We start from the raw sequence: 22101 nt of genomic DNA, 5'->3' as shown, positions 1-22101 counted from the left end.
CTGAAGTGGGTGTAGTCCTGTGGGACTGTGCCCCTACTCTGTGGGGTCTGCACACTGACTCCAGGTAGTATTACAGCTGCCCAAATTGTAGAACACCCGGGGACACCTGGGTGGCTCAGTCGGCAAAGCGTCTGCCTTCAGCGGAGGTCATGATCTCAAGGTCCTGGGATCCAGCCCTGCTTCGGGCTCTCTGCTTGGCAGGGAATCTGCTTCTCCCTCTCCCTCTGTCCGTCTCCCTGCTCATGCTCTCTCTCTTTCAAATAAATAGTCTTAAAAAAAAAAAAATCCAGGGTGTGACTGTTAAGTGAATTGACTCGTGTGGAGAATCCACACCTATGGCGTTAGAAGAGCTCTCTGTGTAAAGAAAACGCTTTCCTTTCAGCCTGCAGGCCCTGCAAGGCCTGGCTCCTGCCGCAGCTCTTCCCCTGCATACCCCTCAAACTTCAGCCACACCAACTGCCCTTTCCTTGGGGCTGGCTCCTTCCCATTCTTCCTAAAGATCTCACCTTTACAGGCCATTCCCTCATCTCTCTTCTCCATCAGCTCCTCAGTACTTCACTGCTTCCCTGAAGGTCTTCCCACATTCCTGGGGGCCTTCCTCTTACCAACTCTCAAGGATTTGTGGAAGGAACCAAACGAGGAAATCAAACATACTAGGTTCATCAAACATCTGCAGGGCTTTCACAGGAAGGACTTATCTTGGACATTTCCAGAAAGGAAAATTTGCATGAGAAGCTCCAAGACATTTCTGCTAAATCTCAGATAAGAAACACTAGGAATGGTAGGTATCCACCCATTCCGAACGCGGTTGATCAGAGCCGGGCATTTCCAGGTAGAGACCAGATGGCAATGCTGTTGAAAGGAACAAGTCTGCTCCATTTGGTGGCAGAGCCAGATTACCTCCAGTCCCTGCAGTGTACAAGTCTGTTCTCTGGTTCTCAGGGATTCCACAGAAGTCACAGAGGCAGCAATCACCAACTAAATTCCCTAGGGAGAGCACATGGTTTTGGTTTTTGCACAGCCCCACAAAAGACAGCACTTACAGCCACATCTCCCTCCTACTGGACACCGAAATTGGAAGATGGGAAAGGCCTTCAAGGGAAGTGCAGGAAAGCCTGCCTGATGACATTAAGACACAATTCAGACCAACAGCCAGCACTATTTAGATTTTATTTCATTCTATTAAAAATAAAAACTACAGAAACAAAAACTGAATATACAACGAGAGGACAGGGAATACCTCGCAGGAGTAAACAAAGGAACACAGCAATGGTGATGGCCAGTCCCTGGCTGGGCACCATTGTTACCAGGGATAATTCTCATTCCCAGCTCGCTACCACACTGACCCCGAGGGAAGCAGTGGGGGCGGGGAGGTGCTATGCCACATGTTGTGCGCTCTTCTGTCCACAGTTTCTCTACTCACAGAAGCCCAGAGAAACCCGCAGGATAGAGTTCAGAAAAACATTACAAATACCTTGAACTTGCTCTTTGGCCAAAGTGGCAGAAGCATCCAGCACTGGGGACTCACACCAGGAGGAAAACAAGTTCTCGTAACACCCTCCTGTGCTCGGTCACCTCAAATGGACTCTGATCCAAGGTGGAGACAAACCTCCCGCAGGCGGAGGGCTGCCCAGCTGGTTAAAGAGGCAAACTGCCCACCCCAGATGGCATGAGCAGCAGAAACTGGAGCCAAAGAAACAAGCACCCTCGTTCCCAGCCTAGCCTGAGCCCAGGAGACCAGGGGTGCAGCTGGGTGGTTCAGCTGTGGAGCCCTGCACCCGCACTCAGTGTCCCTCACTGGTTGGGTTCCGTGTGCCTGTAGAATGTGGAGTCAGCCCTGGGTCCGCCCTCCTGCCCATGATGTCCACAAGCTACAGTGGACGGTCCTGAGCCTCAGAACTGCTGAAGGATCATTTTCCGTTTCAGGTCATGGCTGAACCTGTTCATCCTGAAGAGCTCACTGTCGTAAAAAGCAGACAGGTTGTGGATGTTGATCTGACGAGCCTGAAAAGAGAAAACTTCAAGTGAACCATGAGAATGGGTTTCGGCCTGTCTGCAGCAGGGCCCTTGATTCTTATCCAATGTCTGAGGTCCATTCAAGGCAGCGGGGGGTGGTGGTCAACCAGCACAGAGGTGATGGAGTCGGGGTATGGAGACAGACACAGGGCATGAAACCTCAGCTCTACCAAATGCCTGTGAACATGGACAAGTTACTTAGTTACTCAGCTGCCCTGTGCCTGTCTCCTCTGTAACACGGATGGTGGTAATAGGACTGACCACTATCAAGGGTGTTAACAGCACAGAACAGGGTTCAGCACACCAGGATATTTAATAAAAGGCTCCCATCCGAGGTCTGCCCACTTAATGATGCAGCAAGGACTTCTTGCCCCCAAAGAGGACAGCTCTCCAGGAAGCACCTGTGTCCATACCTTGTCCACCAAGTCCTTCTCAGGCACTTCAATAGTGTCCTGCTGGGCCCCAAAGCGGTTGCGCTGGTATGTCACCTGTTCTGCCACTAACTGCTTCAGGATGAAGAGCAGCAGCTCATTGTTATCACGCCGGAACGAAAGGTAGCGGGCAAAGGTCTGCAGGGAACAGCGGAAGTCACGTGATAGATACCTTCCTCACCAGGACCCTCCAGGCTACTACAGGATGACCAGTCCCTGCCTCCACCACACTCCCATCATGACCGGCCAGAGCAGCCAGGTCAGTGAGCTGTGGCTGCAGCCAGGAGGACAGCAAGGCCCGGATCCAGAGCCTTGGGAGGCCCGCCACGGCCGCCACACTCCCACCCACCTTCCTCATGCTGCGCATGACGCTGAACTTCTGCGTGTCGATGAAGCTCTCCAGCATCACGCGGATGGCCATGCTGACGTCATCCTCTATCACATAGTCGCGCAGGTGAATGCGCGCGTGCGCCTCTGCCATGCGGATCATGGACTCAATGTGCCGCACTGTGATGGGGATGCTGCCCGTCGCCTGGAAGAAGGACAACATCAGGTCTGCTCAGGCAGGAGACAGAGGTGAGAAAAATGGCGAAGTGGCACGGCTAGTGGCTCTGACAAAGGCCACACGCTCGGGGCCTGCCACTACCCCGCCTGCACCTTCTCTCCCCCAGCTCACTGTGTGCACCCCAGAGTCTGTAAGGTTTGTAGCCAGCTGTACTAAGTTTTGTCACATGGTAAGTACTGCACATACCCCTGCAACAGAAGTGGGAAACAAAGAAGCTGTTTGTATAAAAACTAGGTCAAATCCTCTCCAAGGACTTAATGAAGCTGCTGTCTTGGGTAGGTGGGTGAGACGTACCAATCTACAAGAATTCTGCAACCCAGGGATACCTGGGTGGCACAGTCAGTTGAGTCAACAACTCTTGGTTTCTACTCAGGTCATAATCTCAGGGTCGTGAGATTAAGCCTCATGTTAGGCTCCATGCTGGGTAGAGAGTCTGCTTTGGGATTTTCTCTCTCCCTCTCCTCCTGGCTCACTCAAGCTCTCTCTCACTCTCAAATAAGCAAATAAATCTTAAAACAAAACAAAAAAAAACCCCACACAATTCTGCATTCTAGCTGCATGCAATGTGCCTTTATATTTTGTTCCCCCATGAAAGAACTGGTATGTGTTCAGACAACACATTTTGGTGAAATTCACAAAATCAGCACAGAACTTAACTAGTGGCCAACACTTAAGACACCTTGGCTTCAAACCCAATAGAACAATGCATGCATGTTTATGTTCCATCTGGAACAAAATGGTTAAGAGACAGCTACATCTAATTTTTTTTTTTTTTTAAGATTTTATTTATTTTTTAGAGAGAGAGAGAGAGACAGGGCAGAGACACAGGCAGAGGAAGAAGCAGGGTCCCTATGGGAAGCCTGATGTGGGACTCCATCCCAGACCCCGGGATCACCACCTGAGCCAAAGACAGACGCTCAAATGCTGAGCCACCCAGGCATCCCTCTACATCTCATTTTTTAAAGGCATTCTAGCTCTAGGTCTTCTTAGATTAACTGACTGCACAGCTAAAGAAACTTCCACGGTGCCTCCCTCTCTGCACCCTACTCCACCCTCTCCGAGGCTGCACCCTAGGCCCTTACCATGGACTCTTTCCTCAAGTCACTATACATCTTGGCCACCTTGTCCTGGTCCATCTGGTTGAGCTTTGGGTGGACCTTCTCCTTGGCATAGATGATGTACTTCTTCAGGACTTCCTGCGGCAGGGGTTCCACACCATATGTGTTGGGCATGGCAGGTTCCTGGGTGCCACTGCTACCCAGCCCCTCCTCCTTGTTGCTGGGGTGGTGTCTGATGTGGCTGCCAACCACAAAACGGGCGAGCATCTCATCCTAAGACCAGAGAGGGCAAGTTGTATGTTGAGTAGAGTCTCATGACCTGGCTTGGAGTAAGTCAGCTCATTGGAAGAGGAGAAAGCTGCACGTTCTGGAGAATGACATTCTCACAATAGCATCATCCAATGCCTATTATGTGCCAGGTAGCTGTGCGTGCCGGGGGTAACTGGTACACGTGACAAAACCCTCATGGAGTTTGCCTCTTGGTGAGGGGAGAGGGGACAGAGACAGCTTTCCAAATAACCACAGAGAGAAACATGCACGGGATCGAGGGGATGAAGAAACTCCTCCAGCTGAGGCTGCCAGAACGCCTCAGCCATTCAGCACTCTAGAAAGAGCCTTCCAGGAAGAGAAGAGCACACTGACAAGCCAAGGCCTGGCAGCTGCAAGGGAGGGAAAGGGTGTGTGTGGCAGGGGTGGATGAAGTGAAGGGAGCAAGGAGTGGAGACAGGCCCCGGGGCCTCACGGGGCCAGTGGATGCTCTGCTAGTTACAGCGGAAGCTGCCAGTGGATTAAGAAGAGGCATAGTCCTCTTATATTTTCAGAAGATGGGCTGGCCTCCAACTGAAGAAGACCTTATATGGGGTGGGAGTGGCAGCCAAGAGGCCGACCATAAGAAACGGCAGTACTCTGGGTCAGAGCGAGAGAAGCCGGGACTTGGGTTGCAGCAGGGAAGCAGTGAGGGGCAGGAGGGTGCCAGTGGGAGGGCCCCTGGGCTCTGCTGTGAGACAGTGGACTATGCTGGCTGGGTGGTTGGCACAGCTCAGGGGAGGAAAGGGAAACCACGGCTGACTCTGGGACAAACACCACAGTCTGAATGGTGCCTGTCTCCTCACCTTACAGAACACAGGCCCTGAGTCTCACTCAAGGTCCCCAGAACCTACTGCACAGGACTGGGACATGGGGTTGTGTACCTGGACTGGGTCCACCGTGTCCCTCACCACACACAGGACATCGAAGCGGGAAATGATAGGTTCTGTGAGGTCCACGTTTTCTGAGAAGGTGAGCGAGGGATCATAGCGGCCACCTGAAACACAAAGGCACCTCTCCATCAGGGTCACGCTCCCTCAGATCTGCTCTTCTGAGCAGAAAGTTCTTGCCAACCCCAAGATGCTTCAGTGACAAAAGAAAAAGACGACATTGGAAGAAGACAGACACTGCATCTACCAGGCATTCTCGACGACTCAGAAAAGGACTTTCCCCCATGCACTTGCCTGAAATAGCCTTTACATCGAGAGTCTAACCAACTCCTAGCAGGAAAAACCTAGAATAAGAAAGGCAAGGTGCCTGGGCTCCCTGCCACATGTTGGCTGGGATCAATAATCAACTCCACCCAACTTAGACAACACGCTAGATTCTTGCCTCGTCTTCTAAGGAAAATGCCCAAAACTGGTTCTAAGAACACAGCTCAAAAAAGACTGAAAGTCCTGCTTCCACGAACCCGCAACAAGACCCAGGGGACAAAGGAGGGTTTTCTGGTGCTCAGCTCCTTCCTCAGACCCTGGGACTGGCCGAGGAGTGCTGCAGGCTCCTACTTCCCAAGGCAAGGCCTCTCTGGGTCTTGCCTCCCTCTGGCAGACCCCCCTTGACTCCATGGCAGACCCAACCCCATGCCTGGCATACCTATAGGGTTAGCTGCAGCGATGATGGTGCAGCGAGCCTGCAGGGAGGTGACGATGCCAGCCTTGGAGATGGAGATGCTCTGCTGCTCCATGGCCTCGTGGATGCTGGTTCTGTCCTGGTCATTCATCTGCATGAGGTTCAATGCATGACATTTGCCCCAACTGCTATCCTGTTAACTACACCCCAAATCCTATCACCACATGGCCCAAGGACCTACCTTGTCAAATTCATCGATGAGACACACTCCTCGGTCAGCCAGAACCAGGGCGCCTGCCTCTAAGGTCCATTCCCGGCTGACGGGGTGCCGCTGGACATATGCTGTGAGGCCCACGGCCGAAGCCCCCTGCCCAGTGGTGAAGATGGCACGGCTAGACACTTTCTCGATGTATTTGAGGAACTGAGACTTGGCTGTGCCAGGATCTCCACACAAGAGCACGTTGATGTCGCCTCGTACCTTGTGCTTACCCCCTGGAGGAGACAGGGATGGAGGGGAGGATGGAAGGGAAGGGTGCAGAACATAGAGCTGGGTTATCCCTAGTTTCTCAGCCTACATATGCTGATGGCAAAGCATATCCTCTAGAAAGGGATGCAAGACTCTAGGACTAGTGATCCTATTTCTGGAGAACTGAACCCAGAGAGATGGGGACATAAAGCCATTTGTATAAAGACATCTTAGCAAAGGTTAAGAATCTGGGAGCAGCGTAAATAATATTCTCCACCGAGAGCCACATATGCTATGCTACAGAAACCTTGATACAGTCGCTTATGGGAATAAACACACCAATACAAAAAGATGCTCAAAACATGGTAATGAACAGGAAATTGAAAGCTAGGTATTTTATCTAGTCACTTACACAGATACAGGAAACACTGCATTTATTAACAGAAACATACACATGACATGGGAAGTGTGCTACTGTGTAAGTACACGTGTAAGTCTACAAGTGGCCATGCAAAGGCCCAACAGTGCACACACACATTACACTGATCAGTGACCCACCAAGAAGGGACTGGATTAGAAACAGTGCTCAGCGTGGACTTTCATCTTTCTGTGACTTCTAACAATTTAAGAAGAGGATGCAATCATAATCATCTCTCCATATTTATGTATTACTTTTATAGTTAAAACCGCCCAAGATAGGGCAGCCCGGGTGGCTCAGCAGTTTAGCGCCACCTTCAGCCCGGGGCCTGATCCTGGGGACCCGGGACCGAGTCCCACATCAGGCTCCCGGCTTGGAGCCTGCTTCTCCCTCTGCCTGTGTCTCTGCCTCTCTCTCTCTCTCTGAATAAGTAAAGAAAAAAAATCTTAAAAAAAAAAAAAAGAAAACGCCCAAGATGCCACAGCCACAGGTTACGCCCTCCCTACAATGACTGAACCACACATGGTCTGGCCATCTGCTAACACTTACTTTCTCCCCAAGCACCCGGCCTTTAAATGCCAAGTCCTGCCTTGTCTGGTACCCGCAATGCAGAGGTAAGGGTGGGGGTGGGTAGTACCCAATGCCGCTCACCTGGGTTTTTGGGTTCCCCTCCAAACAGTGCCAGTGCCAGGCCTCTCTTGATGTCTTCGTGCCCATAGATGGAAGGAGCAATGCTGGCAAAGATCTGAAAGGGAGGAAGAGCCAATGAGAATAGGAGCCTCTGCTCTGAGTCTGGGCCTACCCCACACACGCAATAGATCCCCTACCCACTCCAATCTCAGGGAACAAGGGTGTCTCCAGCCCCAGAGCCCACACCACAGCTGTCACAATTCTGCCAGGCCCCAGCACTGAGCCCTACTTTCTGACCCTGGGTCGTGCAATTAGCTGGCTTGTCCTGAGAATCACAGAACTTTATAGAGCTTAAAAGAACTTTGGTCCCACCCTTTTTCTGGTCCTATTTCAGAAAGGACTACCCAAAGGTTGCAGAAGGGAGACAAGACCCAGGTCCACGAAACAGTGCAGTGTGTGGGAAGAGGGTGGGCTGATGGAAGACAGGTATCACAGCTCAAATCCAGAGGGCGGGGTAGGTTCTAAGTGAGAGGTTTATACAAGTGCCTGGCTCCTGGGTATGCTCTGGTAGCCAAATATGATAAATATGGAGCATTCAAAAGATGGGCCCGCCAGAAAGTCACCATTCCAACTGCTAAGTCACAGAAACACCTATTTGGGTGTGAGACAGAGAAGAGGAAAAGACAATCTCAAAATCTGCATGATTTTTAAAGATAAAACCAGAGACATCAAAGAAATGTCTTGCTGGTAGGAAGCAGCTTCCATCTCTACCTACACACTTTTACTGTTCTCCACCTTTCTGTCATCTGCACGGAGGGGCTCTACAGAAGCAGTGCATACACATCCTTTCTTCCTGCCAGGCGGAAGAATCAATCCCTCGGGGCTATTGGAAGTGTGAAGGTGGGAGAAACTCCATTCTTAGAGCTGGAGTTAGGGTTCAGCGGTTTATCCTGCGGACAGCTACTCTCCACTGCTGCCAGAGGGCAGTGTAACCAGCAGGTCCTTCTGGAAAGAGGATCTGCCGATACCACTGGTGTTGGGGCAGAAATGCCTCCCGCTGTTATTTTAGGTAGTAAGTTAGGGGTGGAGGTCAGTTTCCACATGGACACTTTTGCTTGTTCTTTCCGTGGTCCTAATGTCCTACAAAACCGAGCCCAAGGAGACACAGGACAACATTCGCTGGTGAACAGGGTTTCAGGCCTGGTACATGTAGAGGCTGACCTCTCTAAACATCATTTTCCACTGAAAGAATATTATACTTCCCACAGGCCTATTTGGAGAAATGGCCAAACCCAGGTCTGGGGCAGGAAATATGCAAGAGATAGCTGCATTCTTATAAAAGCATGAAGGAAGCTATCAGAGAGACCTGGAGTCATGCCAATAGAACTCAGGGACAACAGGCTTCACATTTGGCAACTAGAGGGACACACTGGACATCACCCAGATGGCCACTGCAACACCAAAGCCTCAATGACATTTAAGTCCGTTCATCTGTAATGATGCTCAATGGTCACCTCAGGAGGGGAACCATTCATTATTTTGAAAACCGGTAAATGGAGGGAAAGCACTACCCTGCTTTTTCCTAGAGGACCTCTACCTAGGCACAGTCCAATAGTTAGTAAAGACAAATTTCTCTATGTAGAAGTATTCCAGAACATAAATGAAGAAAGATGTGGAGTTAGAAGACTGTCACTTTGCAAACCAAGGATCCTCAGTGGCTGCTAATATCAGAGAGACAAGACGCCCCGATGGGAACGTAGACCTCTGGGGCAGTCTTGCCACAGACCTCACCCAGGAAGAAAACTTGGGAGACTGAATAAGCATGTGCATTGAAGGCACAATTCACAGAATATACACAGCCCAGGAATATGTTCGACAAAGACAAAATCAGCAACACCTAAACTATAGAAATCTCAACAGGACAGACGACTCAGATCCTTCCACAAAACTGAGGAAATGGAGAGGGGACCTAAGACTGAGATTTAAGAGACAGATCCACCAGTCCCAACGTGCGAGCCTTCCTTGGATATCGACACCAAGAGACTTCTAAAAAATAATTAAAAAGCAGGATTATCTCAGAGATGTAGACACCAATCAAATACTTGGCATTGTAGAACCTGTGTTTAAAGTGTTGTCGTGGCACTGTGGTTAGATTTGGTAGACAGAACCAACAAGACATCCATGGTCAACTACTGTGTCTTGAAGTAGCTGCATAGTAACTGAGGTATAGGCCTGTCTGGATACAGCGGGTGTATACTCATATACACTCTAGTATAGTGTACACCCTCTACACCACACTGCCTGGATGGGGATCCTGCCTCTGCCATTAGTGGCTATGGCAGGTGGCAGCTTACTTGACCCTGTGCCTCAGTTTATTCATCAATAAAACCGGCACCCTCCATTATAGGATCATTACTGTTGTTACTCTCTAGAAATTACCTACATGGTGTCAAGACGATGCTTAGTGTTCAATATGTATGGCTCTCCCACTGCACCCTCACCTGTGCTGGGAATGTCAGGAGAGCCAATCTGCCATGGATGTCTCATCCTCCTGTACATCTTGTGGGTATGGCAAGGCTGCCCGTCCCTGACCTCTCTTTACCCAACTTTTCTCAGGGCCGTTCCTGTAGCAGGCACCCCTGCAAAGATGAGGTAATGTCTTCCTCCAGAACTGAGAGTAGCAGGCTGCTTCCCTGACTGTTACACACCAGCTGCCCAGACTCTGCTCCCCTTCTGCAAAGCACCCACTATATCCAGATGGGCCTCTCTGTAGACTGGAGGACAAGGGAGCAACCATGCTAAAGCCTATGCTGCCCTGTTACTGACCCAGCTGGTCTGAGAAAATAACTGGCAAACGTACTGCTGGTAATAAAAGTAAAATGAGGGGTGCCTGGGTGGCTCAGTTGGTTAAGTGTCTGCCTTTGGCTCAGGTCTCAGGTCATGTCCCTGAGGTCCTGGGAACGGCCCCAAGTTGGGCTCCCTGCTCAGTGAAGAGTCTGTTTCTCCCTCTCCCTCTGCTTCCCCGCCCAACTCAGGTATAACTCTCTGTCACAAATAAATTCTTAAAAAAATAATAAAAACAAAAAATGTAAAATCAAACCCAGACTTGCCAAGGAATGACATGCTTCCCATGAAGTAGTCCACTTAACCCTCATAATGATCCTAGTTCCCCCATATCACTAAGGAGGAAACAAACCAAGGCTCTGGTCAAACTGTTCCTAAATAAGAGAGGCAGGACCTGACCCCAGATTCCTCTGAATCTGAAGCTCATGCTCTTAATTCTCAATGCACACTGCCCCATCCCCCTGCTCAGAACAGCCCAGCATAGAGTGAGGCCAAGTTCCCACCTACACAGCTACTGTGAGCACAAGACAATGCACAAGAAAGTGCCCAAGGGCTATTTTTATCCTCCTCCAGTCCACATACACTGTCTGGGGGGGCACACCCATCCAGTTTTTGTAGGAACAATTTCACTTTTGTACCTGAGCATGCAATAGCACAGCATTCACATGTGCACCTCTGTGTAACCTTCGAACAACTCTATTGGGTGCTAACCACCACATCTCACCCATCTTACCCATCTCACCATATAGAAGCCAGATGCTCATCTGATCACACCAAGGATTACGCCAAAGTCCAAACCTAAGGAGTCTGGCTCCAGACTCATTCTCCCATTAGTTGTTTAAAATCTATCAAGGGTGCCTAACAACCACTGGGCAGCTCAGTGGTTGAGTGTCTGCCTTTGGCTCAGGTCATGATCCTGGGGTCCTGGGTTCAAGTCCTGTGTCAGGATCCCCACAGGGAACCTGCTTCTCCCTCTGCCTATATCTCTGCCTCTCTCATGAATAAATAAGATCTTTAAAAAAATAAATAAATAAAAATTTTTAAAAATCTAAGTTTCAGGCATGGCATCTATCCCTTGACTATCTCTGTGACCAGGCGCCACAAAATCAAATGCCCCAAAGGCAAGTAAGCTGAGTTCATCAGGTTAGAGGGTGGAGCAGTGGGCGGCTGGGACAGATAGCAGGGAGCTGTCCCCATCTGAAAGGACAGCTGCCCCTTGGCTCTCCCAACAGTAGTTGCTGGAGAAAAACAAAGACCTAGCACTGACGGGTGCTTGGATGGTCACAAACTGAGGCTTCCAGGTTTTTAGGTGCAATCTCTTGATTCCTAAAGGATGATAACTAATTCAAAACTAAATGCAATAAAAAAAGAAAGGGAAATAGAGAACCACCTACCAACCAAACCCATCAGCAGGATGCAAGTGGCCCATAGGCCACTGATTTGCAAACCTCTGGCTTAAATAATTCAAATGAACCCCATCATTTTTGGATCTTGCCTGTCATCTTTTCAGTTTGTCCCCAAAACTGCCAAGTATGGTTTCTTTGTCCAAGTTCTTGGTAAAAATATCCATGCTAACAGTGGACAAAGGGGTCAGTACAAACCAACCCTCCCTGGTGATCATCCAGCCCTCCCTCCCTGACAGTGTTCAGAAAGGTGTCCCGCAGAGATGTCATCATCTATAGGAGGGTCCCCTCTAGATCCTTCTCAAGGACCTGTTTAGAAGTCACCCTCTGCAACCCTGCGGAGGTCACTGTGTAAGTGTATAGGTTTAACTGAACTTGAGCAGCCAGTACCATGCCAGGACGTCTCTGCCTGTCAAGGTCAGCTATGCAGACAAAAAGGCAGACAGGGTAACAGCTATCGAGGTCCAGCAGTGTGGCCAGAGCCTTCTATGTTAGGGGACCGAGGAGCAGTTCTGGAAGTCTGGGGCACAAGGCATACACAGGGACTGCCCTGTCCCAAGCCTTGTTCAAGTCCAGCATGTCCTATCTTCAATGCTCTATCTGCTGCTATTCCTGTCTCCCCAAGAGAGTGGGAGAGCAGTGGCTGAGGACTGAAGCAGAGGGAAGAGGGCAGTGGCAAAGTGTTCTAGAAGCACACTGCTCCTTCAGTGCGTGCTCACAGCTGATGCAAGCCAGGTCACCATCTATGCGGAAACTGCCTCAAATACTTGCGAAGAATCTGAAAACAGGACCATTGTATTAATACTAATTTTCCTCTGCAAAAAGCAGGAAACAAAGAATCGTGGGTTGTGGCTGTCTTCCTCGGTTTCTGATTCTGTGAAAAGGTCCTGTTTCTTTCTTATCATCAGGGACCCTGATTAACTATGAGCTCCAGGAAGGGAAGAATTTTGTGTCTGACTTCCCAAGATCCTAGAACACGGCCCTACAAGCATTCAAGGTCTGAGCTTGCTGGCAGAATGAAGCTCTCATCCTCCAAGGTTGGGAAAACCCCTACCTATCCTGGTGGAGCCCTAAATCTTGGTGGCCCAGGTGGACATGATGGAGGTGAGCGCGTCACATATGGCCCTGCCCTCAAGGGAAGGATCCCGTTTGCTAAACCAGCCAAATGGAACCTGCGCTGATTCACTGATTCACCTGAATTGAGGGTCTGGCTCTTAAATCCCTAGCTCCCCAACCTTCAGCAAAAATGTCTACAATTAAAACAAAAAGACCTCATAAACCTAAAACCAACTTGGGGGTGGTGTTCTTCCTAGAGAAACAAGAGTTGGTAGGAGTCTGATTTCTTTGTAAGAAGTTATTCCTACTGTCCACCTGTTTCAGCTTTGAGCCTGGGCTTGACTCGATCCACTGACTCCTCACCACAGCCCCGTCCCACCGAGACGCCAGTCTGGACACCAGCACTCAAGCTCCTCCTCAGAGTGCGCCCCCCCTCCCTCCATCAAGGCAAGTTTACCAAGCCAACACTCGGGAAGGAAAGAATGAAGAAGGGTAGACCCCAGGACCTGGGAATCAGAACCATGGTTCTGGGTGCTCCTCTGGGAGCACAACAATCCCACCCAGACTTCCACCTGCCTTCTCCCCAATTTGCTGGTCCTTGGAGAGACTGGTGATCATCTTCACGTCTTCGTCTGTCAGTTCCCCCACAGCGACCTTATTGTCCTTCTTGGCTACGTGGTTGGCTAAGATGACAGTGGCAAAGACAGGGAAGCCGTTGGCCGTGTTGAGGGAGCCATCATAGTTGTTGTGGTAGATGCCAGTCAGCTCCTGGGAGAGGAGAAACAATCCAGAGGCCCAGCCCAGGGTTAGACTCAGGGGTGAGGTCCTCCTCCCCACTGCCTCCATTGTCTGATTCTCCTCTTCAACTCCTCTATACCGGACAGCAAAAAGAGTAAACCAAAAGATTAATCCAAAACATTCCACTGGCCAGTCCTTTACAAGGAGGGAAAGACTCTTCTTCCCACTGCCAGCAACCCTCTCTGCACCATAGATGCCGATGCTGATTTCATTAGCAACTCGGCTCCCTCTGGGCCTGCTTCTGGGCCACTTACTATCTCATCTCCTGGCTTGCAGCTGTCCACCAGATCAGCGAGGAGGATAGCATCCTTGGAGCGAGGCAAACGGCCAGCCGCCACTTTACCAGGACTTTCCTGAATTCGGATGCGCTGGTAGTTCTGGTAGATGGTCTATGTGGGAAAAGCAGAAGGTCAACTTTGGACTCTTTCAAGCACTGACTTATGTCACCTGACCCTGGCCATGGCCCCATGAGGAAGGAGAACAGACAGGATTCTTATTTCCATCAACTGACTAGAAAATGGAGAGCCATTCTAGAGAAGATAGGGAACAAGTCTATAGGGACCAATGCATCAGTGGACAGTCTCCGCTGCTGCCACTACCCCCATGGATGCCTCCTGCCAGTCAAGCACCTGCTATATGCTGTGGAGCCAAGCCCTGCTGCATACAGACGCCACAGCCAGGCTGCCTAGGTTCAAATCCTAGCTCCGTGTCTTGAGCTGTGTGATCTTAGGCAACCATGTTCCCTCTCTAGGCCTTCTCTGCGGAATGGGGATGCTAATGCTCAAAGTAAACCCTCAGGGTAAGGATTAAACCATGTCATATGTCAAAAGCACTGAAATCAATGCCCAACAAAACAGTGAGCTCCACTAAGTGTGGGCTCTGCTGCCAAATGTCACATGTCAACATTTTGCTGTGCAATTTAATGTCCATTATTTCATTTCATGTCTAGAAAAGAGGCCACATAACACACCCGATAAAAGCAGACGTTCTGAGTTAAAATGCCAGAGTTCTAACCTTTGGGCCTCCTCCTAGCTGTGTGACCTTGAGGTCAGTAAAACCACCTGCCTCAAAATGTATAATGAAAACTGAATTATACGTCATCCCCTACTGGCACCTTGCAAAATACTTCAGAAACCTCAGAAATAATTATTACTCATGTAGAAGCAGGGCCTGAAACCCTGTTCCTGTTTAGACTTCTCAAGAAGCTTCTAGGAAAGTAGACTCTTAAGGAGGATGAGCTAAGCAGGCAGGGGACTCTGGGCAAAGGTGTGGGCTTGGCTGACATGTGGCCTTGCAGTTCACCTGACCCAAGCAAGGTGCACCTCGACTTTACAGCAGGTCTGCTATTGGCTCTGGGCTGCCACAATCATAAACCCTCAGGGGTTTTCTGATAAAGTGGTCTCAGCCAGAGCACTTAGAGTGCTGAGAGGTCAGCAGCAGATAATCGCAGCAAGGCCATAAAGGGAGTCTGGGCATCCCCCACCGGTACAGGGATGACCCCAACTGTAGAGATGCAGTCATTCGAATACAAAGACAAATGGCCCAGCAGCTTTCAGCAGGGCCTCCTGAATATGGCACCGCGATGTCTAAGCTAGTTATAAGCTAGAGGCCCCCAAAGAGAGGCCCAGAGAGGTTGGTACCAGAAATGTCAAGGGAAAGCCCCTGAGTAAGGGATGGGGAAACAGGTGCCTTACTATGGGGGCAGCCCGACAAGTGAGCCCAGTTTTGCCAGATCTGCACCCCCAACTTAAAAAAAAAACAAAAAACACATCAATTTTGACATTTTAAGCAAAATGATCTAGTTTTAAAATATTGGCATAAGTTCTTGAAAAATGCCCCATAGGTCAAACTAAACAGGCCAGCCAGATAGATCTGATTTGCCTCAGGGTGTGGCGAATATACAAGTCTATGCTGTTTTCCCACAGCTGCCCTACTAATCTAACTGCTTAGAGGTAGGGCAGGCCCTGCGCAGACAGGAAGGGCAGCCAACAACGGGTGCAGCCTCTCACCTCCTCCATGTTGACTTCAAAGGGGCCAGCTGACTGACACTCAGGACAGGAGCCTGGCTTCACCTCCTGGTTCTGGGACTGACAGAAGGGCCCCAGCACGAAGCTACACTTGTTGCAGTTGTACTTGACCATGCTGAGCTGGGGCAGGACACCTGTGCAGCTGGTCACCACCCCGCTGGTGCGGATTAGCTGGTTCAGGTGCAGCTGCCTGCAGACACAAGAGGGCATATCAGTGGCCTGGAGGGCCATATGATTGATCCATGCCATCCAGAGATTGGGACTATAAGTGAAGTGGATCCAGAAAATTTGGGGTCTGGACCCATCAGATCCACATCATTGCACCCAGTACAAGCCAGAGTGCCAGGAGTGAGGACTCTCCTTGGCCATAGCCAGCCCACCCAGGCCTGTGGCCCTGTTGCCGCTCCCTCTAACGAAGCTGAGCCACAGGGTGGTGGGAACCCAGACCCTCAGGCTCACCCTGCCCTTGGCTTACCTCAGCGAGCGCAGCTCCTCTACCAGAGGCAGGTGGGAGATGCGCACATGGATGTGGCTGGCGATGCGGTCGTATTTTGGGTACATGGCCAGCACAACCTCCAGGGCAGCCTCATCAAAGATCTGTAGCAGCTCTGCTGGTGCCTCTGGCAGGAAGTAGGCCAGGACATGCTCCCGGGCTGCCAGGTCTTCATAGTTCACCACAAGGCTCTCGCGGTTCTCTGGTGGTAGGAAGAGAGACCAAGCAGAGCTCAGCCAGGGACACGGCAGGCAATTTCTTTCGCTTATTGCAGAAGGGGGAGGGCCTGCCCACCCAAATCTTAGGCTTGGCGCCAGAAACCCCAGCCCTAATTTGAGCGTGCCCTGCTTTAGCTAGACGACTCAGATGAGTGATACATCCTGAGCCTCAACTTCCCAATCTGTAAAATGCGGACATCACACAGCATATGAAATCACATTAAGGGAAATAATACATGCGGGACGCCTTTTACAGGAGGGCTACAAACTCAAAATGCCTAAAAGAGCCAGGAAGGAAACCTGTGAATAAACTATGTCAAATACAAGACAAAAAGGGAGTGGAGTGGACAGCAGGGGACCAAGATCTACATGCCTCCTCTTAAATGTAATTCCCATTACACAGAAATGTACTATTTTCTGACTGAAGTAGTAATCCAGACTTTTACATCAAACATGTCTTATTTTAAGCATGTCAAACACCACTTCTGTGGTCCAGACATTCCTGGACAGCCAAGAGAGCATCTTAGTGTAGACATACAATGCTTTTTGTATTTGCCTGATGACGGACACCTCGGGCGTCAGGTGCTGGCTCCTGTCTAGCGGCGGGCAGGTGGCTCAGTATTCCCTGCACTTCACATCCCTATGAAACGTACTGTTAAAGGCCCAAGGGAATGACCCCTGGAGAAGAATTCTGCAAGGTGAACTGAGATAAGTGGAGAGGCAGACGGGACATGTGAAAGCCGTACCTTTACACATGTCGCTGATGCGCTCCTTGAAGACGTTGTGGCCGTGGCCATCCACATGGGTGCGCAGGAAGTTCTTAAAGCGGTGGTGGATCTCCAGGCGTGGGCCTGCCATGCTCACCCACTCACGCACTGAGTGGCCCTTGAGGTCTTCCAAGTTCTCGATACTCTCAATCATGTCTTCATCCTCCTCGCCATCCTCTGTGGCCCGCTCTACCTGGCGGCGTTTCCGGGAAGGGCGCTCCTCGTCCTCCTCATCGCTGTCTGGCGGGGGGGGGGGGGGGAATACCCTCATGTGAAATTTTCCTGCCTTTCCCAGAACTCCCTTTCCTGGCCTCTCGAGACTCTGGAAGCTAGGACCAGCCTGAACCCTTGGAGGTGCAGACGTTTGAGCCTACCATACAGAAGCCCACGGCGCATGCGGCCCAGGCCCCGGCCAGCCTCTCGGTCACGCTGCCGCATTGCCCGTTCTGCTGCCTCTCTCTGACTGGCTGTCAGTTCCTCGACGTCCTCATCATCCAGGGCCAGTCCCTCGGCCTCGTAGACATCCAGTTCTGGGATGGCACGATAGTCCCTGAGGGAACACCAAAACATACCCTGTTGGTATAAAAAACAAACAAACCCAAAAGCCTGCCCAGGAGCTGGTGCTACTCCAGAAGAGTCCCAGATTAGGCAGGCTGGGAGTCCCCAGGCCAGAAATACAAAAGGCTCCAAGAGGATCTCCAACAGAGACAAATTGTGGTCAGTGCTTGCAATGGAATATCACTCAGTCTTCAAAAGGAAAGAAGGCTGACCGTGCTACAAGGCAGGGGAATCTTGATGACAATGGGCTCAGTGAAATAAGCCAATTACAAAAGGACAAATACTCTTAGGATTCAGTTTGGGGAGATGAAAAAGTCCTGGAGATGTGTGCACAACAATGTGAGTATACTTAATGCCCCTGAACTGGACACTAACAGACGGGTAAGATGGTAAATTCTGTATTTTTTGTATTATGTGTGTTTTGCCATGATAAAAAGCAAGGGGAAGGTATGTCCAGACAGCTTTGATCATCCAATACGAAATAGGAATTTGAAGAACCACAAAACCTTCAGGCAGCCAACCCCAGTTTCTCAACGGGGCAGAAATTCTCCCTGTACTTTCCCCTCCCAGACAAGGTTGCCTCAAACCCCTTGAAGTACTGGGAAGGTCTACTGACATCAGCCAAACCAGACTCTCTGAAATGCCCGCCCACTGCCTCAACCCTCTCAGCTACTCTGAGACCTAAGAGGACTTGTTGTCCACGATGTGACCTGTCAGGTGTTTCAAGGGGAATGCTGTCTGCACAAGAAACCCACTGAGAGCAAGGACAGCTTTCCTCCCTGCAAGTCTGGGAAGTAGACATCATTACTTCATATGTAAGATGATGGAACAGGATTATGGGGATGATAGGGCTTTTGCCAAGAGCCACTCAGCAAAGCTGGGTGTCAAAATACAGTCCAACCACAAGCTGCAGGCTGTTCCCTGATACCATACTACCTCCCTGAGACAACTGTCTGGAAAATTCTCTTTTTTTTTTTTTCAGAGTAAATGGGGGGGGGGGGGAGGGGGACGGACTGATGCTTCTTTTTTGGAATGAACTCAGAATAAGTAATCTCATATTGCTGATACCAGAAACAGATCCCAGAACCAGGTAAACGTATGAGCTGATTCATTTCTGAATTCTTAAAAGTTCTCAGTTAAAAGATATTTGTCATACTTTTTGAGAATTCTAAGTCACACAAAATGTCCTCTGTCCTCAGTGAAATTCTAGTTGGTCCGTAAAAAAAAAAAAAATCAATAAATTGGGCTTTATCAAAATAAAAAAATTTTGTGCCACTTTAAAAAAAAAAAAAAAAAACTTTTGTGCCTCAAAATACACTATTAAAAAAAAAAAAAAAAAGAAAGGCAGACTGGAAAGAAAATATTTGCAAATCATGTTCTGATAAAGGACCCAAATAGAATGAATTTTAAAACCTATTGTAATTCGGGGATCCCTGGGTGGCGCAGCGGTTTGGCGCCTGCCTTTGGCCCAGGGCGCGATCCTGGAGACCCGGGATCGAATCCCACATCAGGCTCCCGGTGCATGGAGCCTGCTTCTCCCTCCGCCTGTGTCTCTGCCTCTCTCTCTCTCTCTGTGACTATCATAAATAAATAAAAAATTAAAAAAAATAAAATAAAATAAATAAAACCTATTGTAATTCAGGAATAAAAAAATCAAGTAATCCAATCATAAAATGAGCAAAGGATCTGAACAGATATGTCTCCAAAGATATATAAATGGCCAATAAGCACATAAAAAAGATGTTCCAGGGCAGCCCAGGTGGCTCAGTGGTTTGGTGCTGCCTTCAGCCCAGGGTGTGATCCTGGGGACCTGGGATTGAGTCCCAGGTCAGGCTCCCTGCATGGAGCCTGCTTCTCCCTCTGCCTGTGTCTCCGCCTCTCTCTCCCTCTCTCAGTGTGTCTCTCATGAATGAATGAATGAATGAATGAATAAATAAATAAATAAAGCCTTAAAAATAAAAAGATGTTCCACATCATTAACCACAAAAGAAACGCAAATCAAAACTCCAGTGAGACATCGCCACACACCCACTGGGATGGCTAAAACTGAAAACCAGAAAATAACAGGTGTTGGCAAGAACTAGAGACTAGAACCCTCATACCCCACTTATTGGAATGTAAAATGGTGGAGGTCTTTCGGGAAACAGTCTAGCAGTTCCTCAGAAGATTAACCACAGAGTTAACATACGAGCCAGATACACGCCGAAGTAAATCCAAAACGTACGTAACAACTTCAGAGCCGATTCTTCCCATGGTGTGGCACATATGGCACATCCACTCTCATCATCTGGGGTACTGGTTCTTAAAGCAAAGATCCAAAAAGTCCAGAGAGCCCCGGCAAGTCCTTCTGCTGGCTCCCAGAGGGCACTCCCCAGGGATCATGGGGTAGCTTATACAGTACTAGAACCCCTGGTCAGAGTAAAAGGTGGCCCAAAGGAGAGTCTTCATAAGGCTCCTGGGTATTCAAACAATCCTACTATTAGTATATCTACCAATCCTGGTTGTGAATACATGGTAGCGCCAGGAGATACCCAACCCCGCTCCCTTGCAGGCATATTCCACTACCTTACCATTAAGCCTTGTAACCTTCAATACACGTTTATATTTTTATTAGGAAGTGTGACAATATCTAACTCCAGGCCTGATACAGATCAGGCATGATTTAACGCTGAACTGCATTAAAACTTTGATTCATCAAGCACCCGCACAGTTTCTCTGATGTTACAGAAAATCACTCAGCCGCCTGCTTCCTGTTCTTCCAAGTCATCTGTGGCATCCCTGATGCGATCCACCACATGAAGAACTTCTTGCATTCCCTAAGGTGCTCAGCTTGGAGCTGAGGCTTACCCAGTCTGTGACACGGCAAGTTACACACACCTGTGTTGTGATTCCATGAACCTGTCTCCCCCAGACCCTGCATCAAGGTGCACTCATAGGCAAGGGTACTCTGATTCACCTACTTCCCTGTACCCAAAGCAAGGCCGCCAGCCACACAATGGGCTCTCCAGAGAACTATCTGCTGAGTGCCTAGCCTTGAATGAAAATACCTCTCCATGCCATCTCCAATAAGCTCCTCTCCATCTTCTTCCTCTTCATCCAGGGGTCCCTCTGTACCTAGAAGCCCCTCAGACTCATCCTCAAAGGGGGGAAGATCACGGCCAGGGCTAGAGGTCAGGGCATCCATGCGACGGGAGCTTCGCCCTGGGCTGGAAGTAAGAGGATCACTTCTCCGCCGCTGGGCTGGGCTGGATGCCACAGTGAAGGATTCAGATGATTCCTGCAGAACAGAGAAGGTGAAGGTTGACCTAGCATCCTATAAGGCTGTCCTTTCCACCTGTAACCCTGTCCCCTGACACTCCAAACCCCCTCCAGCCTCAAGACTTTGCATTTGATGTTCTCTCTGCCTGGAAGGCTTTCCTGTGAGCTCCCTGAGCCAATGGCTTCTCACACATCACTTCCTCAGGTTCTCCAGGCACGGACGTTTCCCCATGCCTCCTCCATGCCCAGTCACTAAGGACAGCTCATTTGTTTACGTACCTGTTTCTCTGTTACCCCTGCATTCCTCTCCTGTAAGCCTACCTTCCTACCCATAATACGCCAGACACTGCAGCAGGAGTCAATACAAGAATGACCCAAACATAAGAGATCTGAAATTTACTGGGCTAAGGGACAGACAATAAAGACGACGAAAGGACAGAATAAACTACAACACGTGCACGAAGACGGGGGCCTTGTCTGTCCTGTGCACACGCCGCGCCCGGCAGGGAGCGCGCCCCACCAGCAGAGCGGAGCGGACCGGCCCCAAAGCTCGGGGTCGGGGATTCGGAGCTCCCGGGCCGGGGCGGGGCGGGGCGGGACAGGCGCGTCCCCCGGCCGATTCGAGCGGCGTGGAGCCCGCTGGCTCTGCAGACCCCGCCAGAGAGCTGTAGAGGGGAGACGGCTCCGAGGCAGAACCCAGGGGCCCCACCGGGGCGGGGAGGGGGCCCGGGGACCGAGAGCGCGCGGCCTCCCGCCCCAGCTCCCGCGCGCCCGCACCGCCCGCGCCCCCAGCCCTCGCGGGGACCACCCACGCCCCCAGGCCCCCACGGGGACCACCCGAGCGCTCACCGCCATCCTAACGCCGCGCTCGCCGCCGCCGCTCCAGCAACAACCAGTTTTCGCGCGAAAAGCGGCTCACGTGACCCGCCCGAGCCCGGGAAGCGTCCGGAGGAACCCGACGTCGTGACGTCAGCCTGGTCTGCGAGCGTGGGGGCGGGGCAAAGGGAGGCCCCGCCCACGCCCCGGGCGCCCCGCCCACTCCGCCTGGCGCGCCGTTGTGCTTCGCGCGGTCTGGACCCGCTAACGGGTGGGGGCTGGGGCTGCCCCGTGGCGGTTTTCCAGATGAGGCCCCTAGAGGTTCAGAGCCCTGCCCTCTGAGGGCTCCGAGAGCTCTCAGGCTGAATCCTCCAAGAACCCAAAGGGCTCCATAATTGTAGAAG

General features: G+C 50.5%; 1 protein-coding gene across 1 annotated transcript; it reads right to left on the bottom strand.

Annotated features, from left to right (window-relative positions):
• Window positions 1–1151: 1151 nt before the first annotated feature.
• Window positions 1152–21880, bottom strand: MCM2 (minichromosome maintenance complex component 2). The gene is made up of 16 exons (XM_025991602.2): window positions 21731–21880; window positions 20671–20900; window positions 17440–17615; window positions 17045–17305; window positions 16063–16282; window positions 15570–15777; window positions 13815–13949; window positions 13339–13530; window positions 7481–7574; window positions 6187–6437; window positions 5970–6096; window positions 5261–5373; window positions 4095–4343; window positions 2797–2979; window positions 2430–2585; window positions 1152–2004 (listed from the first exon to the last, which is right to left on the bottom strand). The coding sequence occupies exons 1-16, from the start codon at window positions 21734–21736 to the stop codon at window positions 1894–1896; spliced, it is 2712 nt and encodes a 903-aa protein (XP_025847387.1). The 5' UTR covers window positions 21737–21880; the 3' UTR covers window positions 1152–1893.
• Window positions 21881–22101: the final 221 nt, after the last annotated feature.

This window comes from Vulpes vulpes, chromosome 9 (assembly GCF_048418805.1).
Source record: "Vulpes vulpes isolate BD-2025 chromosome 9, VulVul3, whole genome shotgun sequence".
Classification (NCBI taxonomy): domain Eukaryota; kingdom Metazoa; phylum Chordata; class Mammalia; order Carnivora; family Canidae; genus Vulpes; species Vulpes vulpes.
This window is presented reverse-complemented; position numbering and strand designations above follow the sequence as displayed.

What these genes read in the sequence shown, in the direction of transcription:
- MCM2 (XM_025991602.2), bottom strand. An exon ending in CATCAGCGACATGTGTAAAG is followed by an intron (nt 16,283 to 17,044) that starts GTACGGCTTTCA and finishes TCCTACCACCAG; the next exon opens with AGAACCGCGAGAGCCTTGTG. An exon ending in TCATCGATGAATTTGACAAG is followed by an intron (nt 6,097 to 6,186) that starts GTAGGTCCTTGG and finishes AACCTCATGCAG; the next exon opens with ATGAATGACCAGGACAGAAC.